Here is an 18,621-nt window from a genome sequence, read left to right as displayed (position 1 = left end):
TTTTTCTCTGTCAGGGCGTTAACGTGACTGCCACATCTTCAAATAAATAAAAGCAATTGCATTGGTCTTTTTGCGCCCCGCACAGTTTTTGGGATCATTGAGTGGTCTTTGAACCACAATCCTGCCAGTGCGCAGTGCAGATTCGCTCCATGGGGGAAAGGGAAAATGAGAAGTTTAGCAACAGGAAAACCGCTATGAGAACATTCCAGACAGAGCAGAGTTGAGTTGCGCGGGACAATGAGGGGTGGGACAAAACTGTACTTTGCAGGAAAAAAAATGTAATCTTGGCTTTTGATCGCGGTCAAAGACTCGACAAAAGGCCTCCCTTCGTGGGCCAACTTGTTTGAGCAACCCTCACTGGGTGCGAGCAGTCTGGCTCCGGGTTGCTCGTTTGCGTGTCGTCGTAGATTTGCAACGAGATCGGATATGATTATCTCACACCGCTGCGGCGGAGTATTCCATTATTTTCACTTTTCTCGCGTTTATGGACAGCAGAGTTGAGAGAGAGAGATCGGCCTTGTCTACGTATGCGGAGCGAGGATGCGACTGGCGTCGTCTTTGGGATCGAACCTCTTCAATTGATCTATTCGCGGAGGGGGTTTTAAACAGGGGGCCCACCAAGTACACATGGAAGACGCGCGGTGTGGACAACGTTCAAGTTGAGAAGAGCGTCGTGAACAGGTAATGCCTTTGAATGCATTTTGTTGACATATTTACTTTTAGACACGTAGTAGTACTCATCACACGTTTTTCCCCGAGAACCAACAGGTGTCATCAAATATGGTATACTTAAGATGGAGATTTAAAAGGACAAAGGCAAAATGCTATATTTTATTGAGGGTTATAGTAAATTTCAAAGAAAGAAATCACAACATGTTTTATTTAAATTGAAGTGAAACAGATTATCTGTCAATTTATACGTTTTGCCCCTATTGTATACGTTTTTTTAATCATTTCAAATAATGTACGGCGTACTCCAACATTTTTACAAAAAAAATAACAAATGTGAACCAATCTTACAAAGGCCATTTTTGCTCAATGTATATCTATCTATCTATCTATCTATCTATCTATCTATCTATCTATCTATCTATCTATCTATCTATCTATCTATCTATCTATCTATCTATCTATCTATCTATCTATCTATCTATCTATCTATCTATCTATCTATCTATCTATATACATACACACATATACAGTAAAGTCTCGTTATAGCGATATCGGTTATATCGATAGTACTGCTTATTACGATACTATTTCTATGAACGCAAGGAGAAAATTTACATGCCGCAGGATCGGATATATCGATAGTCCGGTCATATCGATATTTTTTCCGACTCCCGAGAATATCGATATAACGAGACTTTACTGTATGTATATATATATATATATATATATATATATATATATATATATATATATATATATATATATATATATATATATATATATATATATATATATATATATATATATATATATATATATATATATATATATATATATATATATATATATATATATATATATATATATATATATATATATATATATATATATATATATATATATTTTAATGATATATTTCAATGGCCATTGTTAACATGCAAATGTAGGTGATTGTGGCCAGGTTGGTTCCAATACCCCAATAATTGTTTCGATAGATTGGTACATCATCTGATCGCATCAGTGACAGGTTATCTTTTTTTTAACTCTCTGGTCTGTGACTGGTCCCGAAATCCTGATTGTGTACGGCCGAGAATCTAGAATAGCTAGCAAAACTCCATGAAAGTAGTATGGAGGCCTTAGCTCAGATTGGAGCCCCTGATGTGCCAGCCACGTATCTCCAAAATACATCACACACAGTAATGTTATAGTGCTGTATAATTGAAAGCCAATTCACAATTTGCAGATGTCTGATAGACTATTTCTGTTACCTGATTTTGCCACTATGCTTTTCCCATAAGTAGTTGACATCCTGCTGAAATATAATTTATCGTCTCTTGGTCTTTTTTGCACAGCTTCCACATGAGATCCTGTCTGATAAGCTAGACCCTGGCCAATATTGATCTTGTGTGTTCTTGTGCGGCCATGGTTTGTGCCTCGGTGCTTTTAATCCAGCCTCCATTTGTCAATTGGCCTCACGAGTCCATCGTGCTCCTCTTTACCCTTTGTATACAGCCACGGGATGCTGGATAAGGGGTGGAACGCTCCGTGCATTGTTGTCTTGATATCAGCATGATGCCTGTGGCAGTCGGAACAATTTAGGTGTTGTATTGCGATTAGAGCTGTCACTATCGAATCATTTCAAATTGATTATCTAATCAGGATGCATCATGGAATAGTGGGTGTTGTTTTGAATCTCCAATGTTTCAGTCTCCACTGATCATGAATATTCATGCATGTGAGACCATGCAGATACTAAGTGAGCACGACGCCTGGCAAAGTGTGCTTTGTCTGCCAAATGAAGACACTGAGTCATTCCAGTCTGTTATTGTAATTTGTAGAAAGTCCCAAATGCTAGCTTTTGGGTTGCACAATATCAACAACTACCTCATTAACACATTGTGCACGCATGAGGAGTATGGGATAATGGAATAGTGACCATATATTTATCCACATGTTGCATTAAAATGGCTTCGTTTTTTTTCTTCTTTGTGAGGCTTTTCTTTGTGAGGCTTTTCTTTCGTGCAGCGAGGCCCCGTTCAGAAGCTCAAAGTGTCTGCTGTGCTGTTGCATGCCCCCACCATCCACCTCACGAACTACACAGTCATCCAGATGGAATGAGAGATCTGCTTCACTGAGTCGAAGCCGTCGATGGGAGGAAGAGATGACAATGGTTCTCTTTCCCCTTGGGTTGCAGGGGTTTAGCTTTGGACAGAACGGAGACAAACAGGAGGGAGCTCGGAGAGGAAGCATGCCGGAGTCGAATGTCAGACCAGCCTACGATGGAAGGACACGATTACGATAAAGTGATCGCCTGATAAATGAAACCCGGTTGTGCCCCTCCACTGACATTATGAGTGGGTGGAGTTGTGTTTATGCTAGACTTACAGATTTACAAGCATTGACTTGCAGGCTGCAGAATGGAGGAAGTGCCGTGTAAATACATGAAGCTCTTAACCGGATTTGAAGGGGAGGGGGGGCATGGTGACAGATGGGGTTGCAAGTCCAAAGATAGTTTGTTGGTCGTTATCAGATTTTCGTCTCAGGTGGAAATGGCGTGCAGCGAGTACCTTGTGTTTGATTTGACTCACGTCATGGGGTAGCGATATGTGAGAGCATCAGCAATACTTGAATAAAAGGGAAACTTAATCCCCAAATTTGCTTTACAATATGTCAAACGCATCCCAATTAGTCTTAAATCTGCATTCAAAATAAAATGGTTGTTGTGGAAAATGAGTTAAGCATTAAAATCCACCCGTTAGACCAGCGAAATGCAACAAATAGCTATAAAGAAAATTTAGGGCTGAATTCTTAAAGTAGGAATCACTAATTTCATCATCACTACTAAGCTTCAGGTGAAAATGGGCTACAAGGGACTACAGTGTATTATTATTAATACAGTAAAGTCTCGTTATATCGATATCGGTTATATCGATAGTACTGCTTATTACGATACTATTTCTATGAACGCAAGGAGAAGATTTACATGCCGCAGGATCGGATATATCGATAGTCCGGTTATATCGATATTTTTTCCGACTCCCGAGAATATCGATATAACGAGACTTTACTGTATTATTATTACAGTAAATAGTTGGTCCGCATGGTGTTGTGAATGAGTACTGAGCATGACAGATCTGAGGTCAGGAGTTGGCTCTGCGCTGCGGGCTTCCTGTGTAGACCTGAAGTGTTCTCCCCATGCTTGGATAGGTGTTCTTTTGGGATTTTGATTTCTGCTCACTCTCCAGAAAGTTGCTTCTTAAATTAATTGAATGTTCGAAAATTGTGCTTATGTATGAATTATTTAATATTTTTTTCAATTTCGGTTTATTTTATTTCAAACAGTATATTTCTAAATGCAAACAGTCAAAACAAAAGGAACCAATAAAAATGTTGAATTTAAATGATAATAATAATAAATAGTTTTTATAAGAACCTTTCAAAACTGTCAAGGACACTATACAGGCACAGGATAAGAACATTTTGTTTCTGCGGGTGAGCAGGCAGCGTTCACCCAACCTGCAAGTGTACACCATTAACTAAAATATAAAATGGTCATCAGCACAATAACATTCAAATAAAGTAAAACTACTCACACTTTGATGCTCTGATGTTAACTTGAAAATTGGAATATTTTTTCCTTCATTTCTAAACGCTAGCTAGCTGTGTCCTAGCCTTAGTTGTACAAAATGGAGGATAACTGAGATTGAGAAATTGCCAGGCTAAGAATAGCCCACGGCTGACGCGTTGCTTCGAATCTTTGCACTTTGTCATTCTCGCCAATGAAGTCGAATAATTACCTGACTAATAGAAGCTATTTATACCCAAATATCCTAAATATGCATTTGCCTATACAATCATAGACCCCATTTGAGTAATATCCAAATCCAAAAGAATTAATTTCAGCTCAATTTTGTATACAGTATACTGTACATTTGTCCTGTGGCTCTTTTTTGCACGGTCCAGAGCATTTGTGTCAAATGTTTGCAAGGTGGTGATGGCAGTTGTGGATCCCAAAAAGCAGGCAGGAGCGAGCAGCAGGTTGTATTTGAGAAATTGTATTAAAATAAAGTCAGCGGGAACAAAATCTCAAACATCCAAATCATTTGAACAAAAAAATACAAAGTATCAAAGAAAAACCAAGAGTAAAAGTCTGCCACGATGAAACAAACACATGCACAGCATACAATGCAATGACTGCATTGCACAATGCAATGACCCGACACCGAATGGTCGTGCCGGGAATCCTTTTGACTGCCACTGATTGGAACGACCAACACCTGCGCGGCTGCAGGCAGGGCCGACAGCGCTACCCGTTGGTCGCCAATCAGAAAGTGGCAGTCTGCCACTGATCGGGACGACCAGCACCTGTGCAGGTGCAGGCGGGGCCGACAGCGCCACCCGTTGGTCGCCAACCAGATCATGACAATTTGAAGCATACTTCTTTATGTATTTCCACAAACTTCAACACCGTAAGTTGTATATGGACAAGATTGCAATATGAAGTCCCAAGTGATTCGTAACTTGACGTGCATGGATGGATGGATAGATTGGTTTGGTGGATTGGTGGATTGATGGATTGATGGATTGATAGATTGATTGATGGATAGATTGATAGATTAAAAAATATAAATATATAAAATTAAAAACATATATAAAAAATAAAACAAAATAAATTGATGCTTATAACATGTGAACACTCACCCACCTTCGTCCGCATTGTATGAAGTCTGTGTTGCTTGCGTGACCCCCGGCAGTGAGGCCCTCAACAATGAGCAGCCAGAGTCTCGACGGCGAGCCGGGTGGGGCCACTCAATGGCAGGAAGCATCGCCATCAATATTTACTCTGCAAGCAAGGCAGCTGAGCCTGGAGACTGGCTAGCACAGCGCCACACGCAGTCTCGGCCCACTTATACAAACACTCTGGAGTGCTGTTACAGTCTCCTTCCCCCACCAAGTCCTGTTTTTTTCCCCAACGAGAGCAATTAGAACACAGGCAGACAGGCTGGGCCCACCGACTGTTGTTTTGGTCCTCGGTGTTTCCGCTGTGGCTTTGGACACCACTTTAAATTTCATTTACAGGGCGACTAAAATGTCAAGAAAATCACATTTGTGCCTATCGTTCACTATATCACTTGTGTACATTGACTTTCTGCCTGATCCACAGAATGGAAGGCTCACTTGGCTTCACAGTGGTACTAGTTGAACTGCTGCTGTTGATGTCGGCTCACTACGCAGGTGAGTGAAGGATGAAGATGTGCATTGCAGCGCCCTTACACAACGTGGTTCTTCTCTGAATGTATGCAAATCAAATTTTCAGTATTTAGTAGTTTGGAGATGTGGCTAGCCGTCTACACACATGCTGATCTGGTTACATTTCAAACTATTAAGTTAGTCAGCAACAAGTTTTGTTTGATTTGAATTTATTTTTAAAATTCCCTACACTTGAATACAGCACTTAAAATCAGATTAAAATAATCCACAACACAATGCCTTTTGTTGTTTGTGGGCTATAAAGAAATGCACAAAGTAAATGACAGCGTGAAAATCACATTCCCAGTATAACGAAATTCGCGTTATAATCAAATTGTCACGATTTGCAAGATGGTAGTGTGGTGGACCTTAAAAAGGATGCAGGAAGGATAAGCAGGGTGTATTTCACAAATTATATTAAATAAACTCAACAGGAACAAAATCTCAAACAACAAAGTCATCAGAACAAAAATGTCCAAAGTAGCAAACAAAACCATGACTAAAACACGACAAGACAAAACAAACCTGACAGGGTGAAACAAACAATGACCCGACACTGGAGGGCCATGCCGGGAGTCCTTTTAACTGCCACTGATTAAAACGACCACCTGTGCAGCTGCAGGCGGGGCCCGACAGTGTCACCCGTTGGTGGCAAACCGAAACGTTACACAAATTGATTCTGGGATTGTCAAATATCTAGGATGTGTAAATTTAAATACATTGTTTCGTATTTATTTATGTTCTTTGGCTAATGATTTTTACTGATAACATATCTCCCATCCATCTGTCAGTCCATTTCAGCCTTCATGAACCTCTCAGTCACGCGAAGGGCACATAGATTCATACATGCACGTTTTGTCAGAGACTCAAGAGCAAGGGGAAAACACAAGAAGTCCTTAACTTTTTACCTCTTCCTTGCATGCTCATGTGAAACTGCTCCTCTGCCTCCTGGTGGGCAGAAAATACAAACCCAACCCATACAAAAGGGGTGAACGTGTTGTTTTGTGATCATCTGAAAGTACTGTATATCTGAATAAGAAATAATCATATTTCTCCAGAAGTTGGAAATAAATATCATGCAACTCTGACAAACATTTTCATTGTCTGCAGATTCCGAGAATGACGGGAAGCTGCTGTGCGCGTGTGAAAATGACAAAGGCACATGTGTAAATGACACATGCAGGGGCGATATCTGCTTCTACACGTGGGTGTACGGTCGTGAGGAGAAGGGTTGCTTTTCCAACAACAACTACAGGGAGCAGTGCTTCACCTCCTTTGACCGCTTCCATGTCTACTGCTGCAGAGACAACCAATGCAATGCCTTTGCAACACCGCCTCCAAACATCAGTTAGTACCCACATTACACAACTCTGGATATGAAAATGCACTCTTTGAAAGCTTAACGCCAGCGTGCTCTTGTGTTCACACAACCACGTTGCTTTGTATTAGCCTTTATTAGTCTCACAGTGGAGAAATTTACATTTCACAGCAGCATAGCGATGAAAGTAAGAGGAAAGGAAATGAAGAAGTCAAAAAAAAAACAAAATACAGGACCTGCTGTAAAGGCGGCCACGCTTGAGCCACCACCTTGAGGTACATACAACAAAAAAAACAAAATAATATGACAACACAAAGACAGTCATTCAAGCTTAAGCACTTTCTGCACCCTATTTGTTGTATGAAGCAGTTCTATATGAAAGAGGAGAGGATCAAAGTGTCTTTTTTACACCAGTGGATCAGGTACGCCATGGTGAAATGTGCACGTCTGCTACAACCTATTTGTTGAAAGCAAACACGAAGCCATAAAATCCATTGACAAAAAGAGATTGTCTCACATCTCCCGTCCCATGTAAATTCACTTCAATTCCAAGCCGCAACAGTTCCACATACTTGCTTCTTTCTTCTTAGAACAAAATATATAATACATCATAAAAAAGGAGCCAAAAACTACCTCTGGTCCCCCAAAATCGCTCTCTGCACCCCTCACACGTGTTAAATTTCAGAAATCATAAATCGGGAGATTGTCGTACTTGTGACTCTGTGGTGTGTGTTAAAATAATGTGAGTGTTACAATTGTGTAAATTAGAAGTAAATAAAACACAAACATGCTTTCATTCTTTATTTATATATTCAATGAGTATAACAATGTATTTTGTTTTTTAAATGTTCTTTTGTTTCAAATTAACTGTCTGTATTGTGTCAGTAGTTGGTTTATAAAATGAGTATTGCATGTGGTCAAAATGGGGAGTCTCCCAACCAAATCGTGAGACTTAACATGGATGACCCCTGCTTAGTACACCTTAAAGTTGACATTTCATCATCGCTAGTTTATGACATTGAAAAGGGAGTACAGAGTGACAGCATCATCCATATATATATATGAACCCGTGCATGCAGATGGCGAAACAACCACAATACTGCCGGAGCAGCCCCGTCCAGAGCTGTGGATCACCGTGGCTATTCTGCTCCTATTCACGGCTGCCAGTTTCTGCGGCCTGCTGATCTTCCTGCGCTTTCGACGCATGCACTTCCGCCTCAAAAATTCAGATGACCATGACACCACCATGCTCAAGGTCCCGAATGGAGAAGACCCTACTTACGGTGTAAGCGGTTTGATCTCAAACGTCGTTCGGCGTTGAGATATTCCGGGGTTTCAATACAGACTGTGTGTGTTTTTCCAGGGTATATATGATGAGTTCTGCACATCAGGGAGTGGGACTGGCCTTCCGTATCTGGTTCAAAGGACTATGGCCAGGCAGATTTCACTTGTGGAATGTGTTGGTCAGTCGGAATGCTCATCACTGTTGTTGGTGTTTTCTACCATTTTTGTACTTCATAAATCTCTCATGATTGATATCCCAGGTAAAGGCAGGTATGGAGAAGTCTGGAGGGGAACTTGGATGGGGGAGAGTGTAGCAGTTAAGATCTTCTCCTCCAGAGACGAGCAGTCCTGGTTCAGAGAGACCGAGATCTACAATACTGTGCAGCTGAGGCACGACAACATCCTGGGTGCTGCGCTCGATTTCAAACCAGCAGATATGAAGCATCGGTCAAAAAGCCAACTTTAAAAACAAGTGTGTTCTATTCCCACTTCAGGTTTCATAGCCTCTGATATGACGTCCAAGAATTCCAGCACCCAGCTGTGGCTCGTCACTCACTTCCACGAGTTGGGTTCACTCTACGACTTCCTCCAGTACAGCACCTTCGAGCCCGAGAGCTGCCTGAAGATGTGCCTGTCCGTGGCCTGTGGTCTCGTTCACCTCCACACCGAGATCGTCAGCTCCCAGGGTAAACCAGCCATTGCCCACCGGGATTTGAAGAGCAGAAACATCCTCGTGAAGAGGAACGGGCAGTGCTGCATCGCTGACCTGGGTGAGAATCCAGCAGAAGCATCACAGCACCTCACAGTAGTTTTCCAGCGTGACTTATAATGGATAACATTGTGCTTTATTCCGCTGCCAGGTCTGGCCGTGATCCACTCGCAGTCTAATGACTACTTGGATGTTGGCCACAACCCTCGTGTAGGGACTAAACGCTACATGGCACCTGAGGTGCTCGATGAGAGCATACGAATTGATGTATTTGAGTCCTACAAGCAAACGGACATCTGGGCCCTGGGCTTGGTCTTCTGGGAAATTTCACGCAGAACAATCGTAAACGGTAACTACACTGTAATGCCAATAGTCGAACAGCTCGACGGTCAAATTATTCAAAATTCAAGCAAAGATTGGGAATTGTTTCAATGTTTTTGTATGTTTTTTCTCGTGGATAGCTAAGCCCATACACAGCAAATTGAGCGCTTTTGATTTCATTGGCAGTGGCTTGTTCTACCCCCTAAAAATCCAACTTCCCTTCTGACAGTCCATTTCAGAACACCTAGTTGTCGGCTCTGAGTGTGAACGTGTCACGGGAGAATGAAGAAATTCAAACATGAGCTTTGTGATGTTGTAGCCGCTTTAGTGTGCCTTGTTGTCAAAGCATAGAAAAGCATTATGACTCTCAGGGTGAAACAAGGTGGTCGTGGTGGTGGTGGTACACCCAAAAAAAAGCAAACAGGAGGGAGGAGCAGGGTGTAATTGACAAATTGTCTTCAATAAATTCGGCAGGAACAAAATCTCAAACAACAAAGTCATCAGAACAAAAAGGTCCAAAGTAGCAAACAAAACCATGACTAAAACATGATAAGACGAAAGTAACCTGACAGGGTGAAACAAACAATGACCCGACACTGAGAGGTCGTGCCGGGAGTCATTTTAATTGCCATTGATTAAAATGACCAACACCTGTGCAGCTGCAAGTGGGGCGCGACAATGCCAACCGTTGGTCGCTAACTGAAACATGACAACGACAACCTAGTGGGATATTTTACAGCCAACAAAGGCTTAAAGGACAACCGACACCATTTTTTTTGTTTCCTAACTGACATCAGAAAAACGTTTTATAGCATCTAAAATAGCCAAAACACGCAGGATACTTAATGTGTCCCAAAACTGCCACAAAATGAGCTCGGAACTGGGGAAATTCAGAAAGTCCCTCCCCCTTGTTCGTGACGTCACGCCAGAAAACTTCACAAACTGCCTTGCTCTATAGTCAAAACAATGGCTTGAGAGACTTCAGATTCGGAGAAGATGCTTTCTTTTTACTCATCCAGTTATGAATATGATTCAAATAGTTCTGAAGAAAAAAGCATAAATGTTTGCAATAGATTAAAGAAGTCCTTCCATATCAATTCGAGCTGTCTGGACAAGCTCCATTGGAAATGGGCTCATTTGTCCGCTGGCAATTTGTGTAAACTTACACCTTCTTTATGCGTGCTATACGTGAATACCGGTATCTTTGCAGCGCTAACATGTGGTTTTGTATGGGCATAAGAAACATAGGAGATGAAGTAGCAGTACCATTTTTCTTCACCATAGTAGCAGTTTTTTACTGAAATTTGACAGTTGAGAGGAAACCTTGATTGACCGCATTCACTTCATTGTTTTCAGCAGAGAACTGATGCATTTTTCACAATGTTGGTGTGTTGTTTTACACATGTAGCAAATGTTAAAATCAATCTACATTGGCAGGGATCTGAAGAACACTTTTTTTCATTATATCTCAAATTTCTAAGATACATTAGGTTTTGTTGTCGCGACACAATTACTTTCATTGTCTGAATTGAATTGTTTCAGAAAAACATTCTGTCTCTTGGTGAACTACTAAAAACTACTGGCAGCGTACCATACCAGTCGGACAACATGCTTGAGGATTAAGCTTCTGTCCTGACTGCTCAATGGCTCAATTGACATGCACACAATACTCCTTTTGTACATTTGTAGACACATTGTCATGAATTACTATTTTGACTTTTTACTCGAGTGCAACTTTTTTTTCCACTTGTCTTTTGAAATATCAAAACATGACTTGAGCATTACTTGTACAGTATGAGTAAATGGGAACAATGTATTATGGAGACAAAACAATTCCGTATTCAAACAGTATCCCGTGTCTGACTTTATGAAAACAAGACACGGCGCGCTGTGCATGTTGTGTTTTGTCAGATATGTCTGGCTGCTAGCATGTACTGTACACTGGAGGCAGTTCGTTGCATGTCTCTCAGCACTCAGCTGTTTCCCTTGTCTGTGTCAGTCTCGAATATCCGCTCCCGTGATTAGCTCTACAGTAATTATAAACAGTCTTATCTGGTGTCAGCACTCGTTTGGAGATACACCAGCCGCCGGAGTACGAGCATGCAGATGGATACATGCACATCTTTCACACAAGCACACACACACACGGTGGAAGATTCCGAGACACATCCATTTCATTATGTGTGTGCCTTTTCCTAATCCCAGCATAGTCTCCCAGGAGTTTCTATCTTTTCCTGTGTTCATGTGTAATCAAGTGTACTCCCACTATGATGCTATTCCAGAGAAAATTTCCAAATGCGTGCAGAGATTAAAAAAAGATGAATATAGATGGTTCACACATTGTCTTCTCATAAGGCAGATAATGAGTCTTGGCGCCTGTTTTTCCCCCCACTCAGCCACAAGCAATGTTTTGCAATATTTCTCAGGGTAGAAGATGTGAAGTTGATTTTTTTTTTTTTTTTAGGGATTGTGGAAGAGTACCGTCCTCCCTTTTTCGAGCTGGTGCCCTCCGATCCCAGCTTTGAAGAGATGAAGAAAGTGGTCTGTGTGGACCAGCAGAGGCCCATCTTGCACAATCGGCTGCACTCCCACCCAGTAGGCCATGAAAACGCTTTGCACATTGCCTCTATAATTGCCCTTTTCGCTTGCATCCTTTTAGCACAGCGACATAGGCTCTCACAGAGATTCAAGTACCCATTACTCCTTACACTTTTTTTGTTACAACAGATACTTGTCAGATGCAACAGTTCCTTTTCACAAGCCTATTTCGTACCAGCTATTCGTGCCAATAAGATACTGAAAAGAAATCTAAAATGTTTTGGGAGCCAGTGAGGGTATGCCAGAGTAGAAGTTATGTGCTCCCTCTTACAAATACCAGTTAAGAGGCGAGCAGCAGCATTCTGGACCACCAGTTCGAGACAATGACTTTAATTCATTCATTCCTATCTACATATATTGCTGCATCATTTGCGTTTTTATCTCTGTGTTTTAGTCTGCCTATTATGTTCCCAATTATGTGCGAGCTGAGTTTAAAGCAAGGTTATGTGGCTGTTATAAATACACATCATTATGTTAGTTGTATGTGTAGTTTGACTGAAAGCAAGTACTAACTAACAGTGGCATTCACCAATTTACAACCTGAAAATGTGTTCGCTTTGACAAACTGCTGCCTTTTGAAAAGAAAGCTGAGTTGAGTTCACTCCTATTGCTGATTTTTTTTCGCGTAAGCCCAAAATCACTAGAATGACCGCGTGGATCTCAAAAAAGTCCCAAGGTGGGTCACTCAAAATTTCGAAGTACGAATGCAGCTGACGACGACAAAGACATAGACACTAAATGCCATCTCTCCTATTGTGTTTTGAATGCACCAATTGTATTCTGTGTCAATGGTGTTCACACATTGGAAAAGGGAGGAACTCATTCACAGATCTTCTAGACGCGGTGTAACGGACAGTTTGCAAACAGAAAGACAGACTGCCTGAATCCAGCTCACGGTCATGGTGCTCATCCATACATTTTTATGTATCTCTGTGCGTGTGTCTAGATAATGTCGTCCATAGTGAAGATTATGAAGGAGTGCTGGTTCCAGAACGCACCAGCCCGTCTCACAGCACTGCGTGTGAAGAAGACCCTCTCCAAACTGGACCACGACAGTGATTTCAGCGTCAAAAAACTCAAGCAGGACATCTAGACCGTAGTCACCAAGATGCAGATCGAAGAAGCCTGAGGGAATTTTGTACCCTGTTCCCGCGAGCACGGTGGTGAATATCAGCTGCATAATTTCAGTTAATGACTCACACACTTGCTGCATTTTATTAAAACACTATAATTTTCGCCAGTAGTGTCTACACACTTTTGTACCATCTGCAATTTGTCTTCCCCTGATCGAAATTCCGGAAAATCTCAAGAACAGACACAGAGAATGACGTCTGCGATGAATGAGAGTTATTATGCCAAAGATAGCACAATGCTTGTTCTATAAAAGCACTTTTGACTTTTTCGCTGCACAGACAGATTGAGTATCTAGTTGTACTAGTGGCGGGCCGTGGATTTCATAGCTAGGCCTTCAGTAATGCTACTTCTGATCAATCCAGACTGACAAAAGTGTGGTGTGATTTACTACAAGTCCACAAGACGATACCATTAACCAGGAAATAACTGACCGACCTTTCTTAACGACGTCCATTTTTTCTTGAAGTCCGTCCTGAAAATGGCTTAAACAGTAAATCCCCAACCAAATCCATTTCTTCTCCTACTTCAGCCATTGTGGGTTGACAAAACTACTATTAAATCAACAAAATATATTTGCTTATGCAGCTCACTACAGATACAGTGTGCTAGCTCTGGCCAGTATCCTCTTGTCTTGATACTATGATTGGCTAGTGACTCGCTAGTCACATGGTTGGCTAGTCACGAGCCAATCATGTGACTAGTCAATCATAGTTTGTCAAAAGTCTGACGGTGACCAGCGCCTTCAAGAAGGCGTTGATACCCATTTTGTGTTGCCAACTCAAAATGTGATTGGTTAGACCAGCAGTTTGATTGACACATTTGATACAACAGGGGCGTCCAGGAAGATTTCTGACCCTAGTAACAAATGATGGCTGAAATGTGATTGGTGAACACACATCTGGAAGCAGCACAACAGGGCGGGAAGTAATGAAAGGAAGCTGAAAGACAATTTGGAATTATTTAATAAGAATTCAAGGACAAAATACAATTAACATCAGTCTGTGATTCAGATATTTTTAGGCCAGCAGAGAAGGCCTTGCAGGCACTGACGGTCCGCCACTGAGTTGTACTGTATAGAGAACATCATTTGTTATCATGTATTGATTCTTTCTGTCCCCTTAGGACAGTGTTTTTCAACCTTTTTTGAACCAGGGCACGTTTTTTTACATTATATTTTTTTTGCGGCACACCACGAACCATCTCGCAGGAAAGAGGTGACGTGTTGCCACACGGACGAATATGAAATTACCCTCCCAGTCTTTTCAGCACGGACACAGGACAATGAAATATTGTCAGAAAATGATTAATACATGTTTGTAAAAAAATAATTTGAAAAAGGGGCATTGGATAATTTCTCGCGGCACACCTGACGTTCTCTCACGGAACACTAGTGTGCTGCGGCACAGTGGTTGAAAATCACTGCCCTAGGATACCATTTACATCTCTTTCACGATGCATTTTGAAATAAACTGTCTTTTTCAATGGTTTGCGCTCTTGATTTCTGGGTTTTAATGTAATGTGATTCTCTGAAGCACCACAAGAGGTCGCCAAATAATAATGATGTCAAAATATATTTCCATTTTCAGATTCGCGCGAGGTTCGTCGCCATACAACCGATATCAACCATTGGAAAGACATATGGCGTCAATACAGTACTAACATTTTCTCCCATTCATTTAACATTTCAAAACGAATGTCTTCTTTTCCTTTCGGCTTTTCCCTTCAAGGGGTCGCCACAAAGTCACATATCAAAATCCAATTGAATTAAACCGAGGGGTTGAATTTTAGATTGTGTTGAGCATAAATCAATACCCCTTACAGAATTAATGAGATCTAATAAATCACCGTTTCAAGCTAGTCATGTATCTGTTAGTGTGTTAGTTTTCACACACGTGAATAATCTCAAATGTTTAGCATTTTATTTTGTCATAAGAGATTTCCTTATTTCCACTGTCTTCTGTTGGAAACAACCAGTTTTAAGAGCAAATATGGTCACAATGAAGCATGAAGCAATTAATTAACGTGACGCAAATCCTAAGGGTAATAAAGAGCCAGCTGAAATTAAACTCTGCAACAAAATGCACCCTCTGGTTAGGACAAACACTTTCCATGGCGCTGTCTGCATATTTCTTAGTGTGCGTGCGTAGCTTTTTGAACTTCGTTCAGAGACACAATAGTCCCTCAAACCCCCAGGCTGTCTGGTCAGTCAGATGAAAAGCTGGTTATTTTTAACAGTACGGGAGGGTTGTATCGGGCCCTATTAGCCACCTGTGAGTTCAACACTGCCTCTCTTTCACTGTCATGTGTTTTGCTTTTCCGGCAGAAGAGTGAAGAGATTTGTTGGTGTCCAGCCATATGGGACAGAAACAGAAAATATCCAGATAAGACAACCCGGACACACTTATGCCTGACGACACACTCAATCGTGATAGACAGAAAGTGTCAGTGTTGCACGTTTTGCCTCACCTGAGATATACTGTATTCATATGTAAGTGTACTAAATGGCCACATCAGCAGCCAACTCACTTTGTTATTTTAAGCTTTGATGCTGCAAGCAGATGCAACATTTTTTATGTGTCCAAATTGGTCCTCCGGGAATTGGATCAGGGGACTGCTGATGGACGTCAGATTAGACGTCTAGTTTGGTGGTCCAAAGCTGCAGAATTGATGATTAGTCACAGAGGTTGAATGAATATAAACTGATATTGTAAGACCTGAGGCAAGGAGGCCCCATCATAGGCCTCATCCAGTCATGCTATCACTGTGCTGCCTTCAAACGATTCTTGAGCGATGAGTTTAATTCAGCCCATGGCCACTTGTAACTCAAAACACCTCAAATCAACCATCCCAATGGTAATACTGTTTATCTGTTCCAGCCTCTGCCCAAAAAAACAATTACAAATAGGTCACCTTTTTTAAACAAGGAAAATACCACTTGATAACATTCTGCTCTATAATAACACTGTATACTAATCACATCAAGAAATAGACTGTTGGGATTTAAACAGTTTCACAAATTCATTTCAGCTCCTGCTGGTGTGTGTAATTTGGCAAATATGGACGGCAGTAGAATATAGGCATACAGAAAAATTAAGGAAAGTTTCATTCAACCAGTGTTCGTAACTCGACAATCAGCTGTAATTGGAGTTATTTTCCAGTATATTCAAGTATATTCCAGTGAGAGTTATAATGGTACCTGTCTACATGTTTTGCTGCACCATTTGTGTTTTAATTTCAGTTTAATGAAGTTGAAGAAGCAAATGTAAAAAAAGCTGCAGAATGGATGATCAGTCAGAGAGTTTGACATAAGACCTGAGGAAAGGAGGCCACAGCCAATCAGCTTCTCCCAGTACTGCCTTCAAACAATGCAATTCACCCATCCATTTTCTAATCTCCTTATCCTTATATGGGTTGGAAGTGTGCTGAAGCCTATCCCGACTGTCTTCAAGCAGTGGTAAGGTATACCCTGAACTGGTTCCAAGCCAATCACAAGACAGAGAATCCAACACAGGTACGGGTAGAGCATGCAAACTCCACACAGGCAGGCTAAAGCCAGAATTTAACCCAGCATCTTTGCACTGCTGGGCGGATGTGTTGACCACTGGACAGAGAGCCGCTATTCATTATTTAAAAATCTGTTACATCACAATGCATATTTGCTGCAGTCTTTTTTCACTCTTCCCCTGTTTACTGTTGGTTTTATTTACGATAAATGACCCAATTAAATAATAGTCAAAATACTGTATATTTCAAGAAACGATAGACGCTGTTGAACAATTAGAGACAAAAACAAATAAACCTTTTTTTAAACATGCTCCTGGGACTCAGTCAGGTAGAGAGTTATGAACCACTGAATAATGTATTAAAGGAATGCATTTTTAAAAAACGAAATATGATATAATTTCCAAATAAGTAGGTTTACATTCCTGGATTTGTTTCAATACTTCCTATTTTTCTATGTATTCCCTGAAATTATGATAAAGATGTTTTAGTTTGCAAAGAACAAGCACAAAAAAATACCATAACTTCATTAAGTTCTTATATAATAATTAGAATAATTTCAGATACAACACATGAAAATTACCATACGTCTTGGCTAACCGTTTGATTTTTTAGGCCATCTTTGCTGAATCAAACAGCCAGATATGAGAACGTGATTTTCAAATGTGTTTTAGAAAACCAGTCAGATACTGGCGGCGCTGCTCATTTCTGACGTTGCTATAACTCTTCCGAGCCACGGTGTGGCGCCACAGCGGATATGGTGACAGGTGAACTGTACTCGATATACAGTGAGACCTCAACTTATGAACTTAATTGGTTCCCAGACAGAGTGTGTAAGGCGAAAAGTGTGTATCTCAAAAAAAAAAAATCCCATAAGAAACCATTAAAATGGGAATAATCAGTTCCCGGGTTTCCATAAAATATACTTTTCAACTAAATAAGCCTTAAAACTACACACAACATACCTTATTCTATGTATAATAAATGTGCTATTGTATTGTAATGAAAGAAATACACTGCATTGTATCAAGTCACTTTATTTACATTTCTGATGGTCATTGATGGCTTGATGGAATGGCGTTGGAGGTCGAAGGTCACAGGGAATTGCTGTTTGGAAAGAGAGGCACATTACATGAGGACTGTAATTAAAGAAATAAACTGTGCTGTAAAATAAAGTTTTATTTACTTTTTTGATGGTCGTTGATGGCTTATGGAAGGAGAGTCACCTTCCATAAGGACTGTTGGTAACTTAACCTCTGGTGTGGCTTCTCTTCTTTTTTCTTTGGAGACTCCTCATCATTTTTGCTGATTAAAAACCTCTTAATTGACACCTGTTGCTTTCTGACTTGTAAGGTCTTAAGAAGCTGAGGCATCACATTATCGTTCATCATGTTGATGATTGTCATAGCCACAGTCTTTTCTGGATGGAACTGTTCGGTAAAAGCCTGCACATCATTCCACTTTGCCAACATTGCCTTTATGAACCTACTTGATGCTGCAGCCATCTCCTCCTGCGCTCAGATGTTCTCGAACCATCCGTTACTGGCTTTAAAATCCTCAATAAGCGCCGAACTTCCAGGTTAGCGCATGGCGATATCGGCGTGAATTAGCCGTGCTTTCTCGCATAAAATAGCTTTACTCACGCTGTCGCCGGATAGCTGCTTTTCGTTAATCCAAATTAACAGAAGTTTTTCAACTTCTTCGATTGCCCAAGACCGTCGCTTTGAGAGCACGGAAACACCTTTTGCAACAGACGCACCTTTGATGTCTTCCCTGTTCTGGAGAATGGTAGCAATGGTTGACTTAGCATAGCCGTGCTCGGCCACTAAATCAC

The 18,621-nt window shown here is 40.9% G+C and overlaps 1 protein-coding gene across 1 annotated transcript; it reads left to right on the top strand.

The window, feature by feature from the left end:
• Nucleotides 1–206: 206 nt before the first annotated feature.
• On the top strand, nucleotides 207–14,771 carry acvrl1 (activin A receptor like type 1). Its single transcript, XM_088993123.1, has 10 exons — nucleotides 207–681; nucleotides 5,837–5,907; nucleotides 7,033–7,269; nucleotides 8,320–8,525; nucleotides 8,604–8,703; nucleotides 8,785–8,931; nucleotides 9,019–9,294; nucleotides 9,385–9,582; nucleotides 12,019–12,149; nucleotides 13,099–14,771. Exons 1-10 carry the CDS (start codon nucleotides 485–487, stop codon nucleotides 13,243–13,245), a joined length of 1,710 nt encoding a protein of 569 aa, XP_088849249.1. The 5' UTR covers nucleotides 207–484; the 3' UTR covers nucleotides 13,246–14,771.
• The last annotated feature ends 3,850 nt before the right edge of the window (nucleotides 14,772–18,621 follow it).

The sequence above is a fragment of the Hippocampus bargibanti genome, linkage group LG01 (genome assembly GCF_051943395.1).
Source record: "Hippocampus bargibanti isolate YZ-2025 linkage group LG01, ASM5194339v1, whole genome shotgun sequence".
Taxonomy (NCBI): domain Eukaryota; kingdom Metazoa; phylum Chordata; class Actinopteri; order Syngnathiformes; family Syngnathidae; genus Hippocampus; species Hippocampus bargibanti.
Note: the sequence above shows the minus strand (reverse complement) of the source record. Positions and strands in the feature narration are given on the sequence as shown.